General features: G+C 39.8%; 1 protein-coding gene across 1 annotated transcript in view; it reads right to left on the reverse strand.

Annotated features, from left to right (window-relative positions):
- Window positions 1-2,503: 2,503 nt before the first annotated feature.
- The window catches only part of SLC25A53 (solute carrier family 25 member 53), a 29,288-nt gene continuing 27,633 nt past the window's right edge, over window positions 2,504-4,158 (reverse strand). The window contains exons 2-3 of the mRNA XM_024765464.1: window positions 3,859-3,971; window positions 2,504-2,931 (exon numbers count right to left, since the gene is read on the reverse strand). Of these exons, the coding sequence (XP_024621232.1) occupies window positions 2,894-2,931; window positions 3,859-3,958 (138 nt within the window). The 5' untranslated portion in view covers window positions 3,959-3,971 and the 3' untranslated portion in view covers window positions 2,504-2,893. The remainder of the gene's footprint in view (window positions 2,932-3,858; window positions 3,972-4,158) is intronic.

Consider the following 4,158-nt stretch of genomic DNA (forward strand, 5'->3'; position numbering starts at 1 on the left):
ACCATGTACGTCTCATATGTTCCCACTAAGTTTAATACTTAACACTGCTCAGGATGGAATCAATATGTCAATGAATAGGATGATTACCAGATGCAACTGAACAATTGGAGTTATTATCCAACCCCAGCTCACCTGACAACATTCATTCTTTCCTTTAGGCCCACTAAAATCCAATCTTGTGGTGGATTACTGTACGAATACAGAGGTTGCTGAATCTATCATGGATGTATAGTATCTTTCTCAAGTTTGCAAATGGCAATGTTGAAAGGAGAGCAAATGTGTGGGATGACAGAATCAGGATACAAAGATATCTGATCATGAGCAAATTTGAGCATGTCAGCAACCAGGATGTTTCCTCATCATGTAATTTGGATCCAAAGGATCCTGGAGGTATCATCAGGAGAAGACAGCGGTATAGAGGCAGGCACACAACAGCTGATTTCAACTATAGGAGCAGGGATTAACTACGTGGTGTGGGACTCTAGTACAGTCCTAGGACTATCGGATAGAAATTACATGGAGGCAGGTTTGGGCACAGTGTAAGCAGCCTGTTGCAGCAAGGGGCTGAGTAACTCTATTGGATAATTATTTCAGGCAAGAGGTAAGGTATTGGTGACCAACATGGTTACTTCCAACTCTCAAATCCTCTGGCTACTCTAAGCCCTGTGATGGTGTCACCTCACTGACATTTGAGCAGAGGTGACCCCCCACCCCCAGTTTTGCTTAGGGAAGTTTATGCTATTGCAGAGACCATAGTTTTCACCTCCTTTAAACCCAGTGATTATTCAAGAATGTCAGCTCTTAGAAGGGAGTGGTAAGATAATACTTGAGATTGCAAATAGGTATGGACAGCATAATCCCTTTTAGTCAGAAAATATATGAATATTAATAGACCACAGTCAGGATGGTTATACACTCAAAGGTTAACGTGTAATTGGTGGGATTACAGGTGATTGGTTCTTATAAATTTCAAGTGAAAAATGTATTGTTTTAAGGCAGTGATCTGGACTCGTCTATTTATATGTATTCCTTATTATATTAGCCAGCTAGGCTTGCCATAACAAAATACTGTAGACCAGGTGGATTAAACAACAGAAATTAATTTTCTCACAGTTCTGGAGGATAGAAGTCCCAAAATCAAGATCCAGCAGGGTCATTTTCTGGTGAAAACTCTCTTCCTGGCTTGCAAGTAGACACCTTCTTGTTGGGTCCTCACATGTTGGGGAGAGAGTGATGTGGTGTCTCTTCCTCTTCTTTTATGGCCACAGTACTATCAGATTATGGCCCCACCCTTATGGTCTCAATTAACCTTAATTACCTAAATACACTATCTCCAGATCCAGTCACATTTGGGGTTAGGGCTTCAGCATATGAAATTTTTTGAAGGGGAGACAATTCAGTCCAGAGCACTTATGCTCACCACAAACACCAAAAATACTTGGCTCATAAGACAGTGAATTCTGTTCAGGACAAGAATGAAACCAGAGGTTCAGTACTGTAGGTCATTAGAGGTTATCAGACGTCTGAGTTTATGATCGATAGAAGATGTGATGTGCTTAGCACAGTATGGGTTAGCAAGTGTCTCTTGCCCCCTTCCCCATCCAACCCCAACCTTGGGTGACCCCTAACTTTAGTTGAAAAGCACTTTCCAAAAAGCAAGAAGAGTCCAGCTAAAATTCCAGCCCTTATACACCTTAGAAGATTAAATCAGACCCTGTGTTTTAATTTCCTCATTTCTAAGATAACGGAGTTAGTCCACGTGACTTCTCCCAAGTTTCTCTATCTCTATGATTCCAACTCTAAAGAAAAAGCACTTAGCATCCCTGTTGGGAGGCAGACATACTGAATAATATCCTGCAAACTGAGAAGGAACTTTGAGACTGAAAAATGAAGCGAGCAGCTCCATAAAGTGCAATTATGAAGTTTCCTGTGGGTAACTTACATACAGGCATGATAGATAGGGCAGACAGATAATCCAGAAGCATTCACAGCTGCACTGCACACTGCACTGCCAAAAAGGGTACAGGGGAATTTAAAGGGGCCAAAACTAAAGTAGAATCTGACTACCAAGAGAGAAGCACGTCTGCACCAACTAGAATAGGAGTTTTTTCCTCTCCCCAGGGGTCTCATGACCATTAACCATCTATGTCAGCAAAAGGCACTCTTCCAGGTTTCATATCAGATGAAGGAAAGGGTAAAAGTTGATAGGGAACTCATCTGGCTTGGACTCACTCCTCGTAAATTAGGCTAAAGCTCAGTCATGTGGAAAGGGGAGGAGTTAGGACTGTGTGGACTAAGATGGAGCTGACAAAATGGAGTCAGTATGGTTCAGCCATACAATCCCCAAAGGCCCTCCTCTGTCCAGATCAGACAGAGGAGGGCCTTTCCCATGTGCCAAATCTGCTGAAGCAGCTTTCCTGCACCCATTTTTTTGGCTGAAAAGTACCCTTGTGTACTTTCATTCCTTAGAAGACCACCAGGAATGAACCACAGGAGCCTATTATAAACATACTGATTATATTTATTATTTTATTGCCCCATTACAAATGAAAATAAACTGTGAGAAGATGCAAAAGCATGCAACTTCATGAAGATTATAAAGCAATAGAGGGAACCATTGTAGAAAGTTAAAAGTGGCTTATCCGGTAGGGGGTGCAAACTACAAGCACAAAGGTCATCAACGGTTAGATTATTGACAGCATCTGCCAACTGGAATTTATGCACCAATAGAAGTTTTAAAATGAATGTCAGGGAACGTAGGCTACCCCTGACCTCTTAGCCAGGGATTATGGGTGAGAAGACATCAGAAGATGCCTAAAGTCTCTACAGAGTTTTACCAAAAACAAGACACTGAAGCAATGTCGAAATTTGCTCTTGCAAGGAGATCCCCATTTTACGATGTTTGACCACACTCTTTCTCCTGCTGGATAGCTGGGGAAAAAATAAACACAAAGAAATCATTAAGAGGGTATTTTTACCTAAGATTAAGTTCAGTTTCTTCTAAAAGAATTCTTTGCCAAGTCATTGGAGGCTGCCATACCTTCTTTAAGTTTAGAATGCCAAGGCACTACACACAGATCCTTAGTCAGGTATGTGTGTGTGCAAATTAATGAGCTGAACATTTGTTAGACTCAACTGTGTGTTTCTTTTTCCCCATTTGAGAGGTAGATTTATGCTGTTGCCATTTTTACCATGGATCACTCTGAGACTGGGGGGCATGTGAAGCACTTTCTTCAGATTTATCTATCACTATACAATTAGGAAGTTACGCCATTTCAGACAATTTTGACTAACTTTGGAACTTTCAAATAATGCTACATGACAAAACGTTTCCCTTGGCTTGGGGTTTCTCCTGCAGGCTGTAAGTGGGGAGGGCAAAATTGATCCCTTGAACCCTGGGAGACTTGAGTATACCCTATAACTAAACTGATTAGCTCACCTCATCTTGTCATCAGGTAGAGAAGGCCAAAACCACAGTTTGCATGGCTCATTAGGGATGAGATCAAAGACCCAAATAGCTAGATGCAAAAAAATGCCAAATAACAAAAATCGGACAAAACTAAGATGTTTCTAATGCTATGTCCAATATTCCAAGATTCGTTTCAATGTGGGTTTTAGTATTTTTCCACCAAAAACCAGCTTTTTAAAATTCCCCCATTACTACTGGGGCCTATTTTGTGAGAACTACTTATATAAGCAAAGTAAAAAAGGCAATTATTTGATATTTTTTAATGTTATACATTAAATAATTCATACTCTGGTTATTGCTTTCTTTGTGGTAAAATTTACTAGAAGAGTTTATTTACTGAACCTATTAGTTTTCACCATTGTTTGTCTCAGAAAGTCCCCATGACTTACTTTCCTTTGAGGGAAGAGTGTTTTTTTCTTTAGTGTTAGTTTTCTTCAGTTGTGACTTGTCAAACTTCTCCACTTCAGACAAGTCTGGCTTATCACTCATCTTGATTAAAAGACTAAAAAAAAAAAAAAACCATAAAAAACTTATCTGGTAGAACTATTATCACACTAAGGAGTAACAGCCAAAATTCTCACATTTAATATCAATGTGTATTTTACCTGCTGATTTTCAACAGGAAAACAGCAACAGATCTTAGAAAAGTCATATTTTTATTAGAATACTTTTATTACCCCACATCATTC

The sequence above is a fragment of the Neophocaena asiaeorientalis genome, unplaced genomic scaffold, assembly GCF_003031525.2.
Source record: "Neophocaena asiaeorientalis asiaeorientalis breed wild unplaced genomic scaffold, Neophocaena_asiaeorientalis_V1.1 scaffold1188, whole genome shotgun sequence".
NCBI classification, from domain to species: domain Eukaryota; kingdom Metazoa; phylum Chordata; class Mammalia; order Artiodactyla; family Phocoenidae; genus Neophocaena; species Neophocaena asiaeorientalis.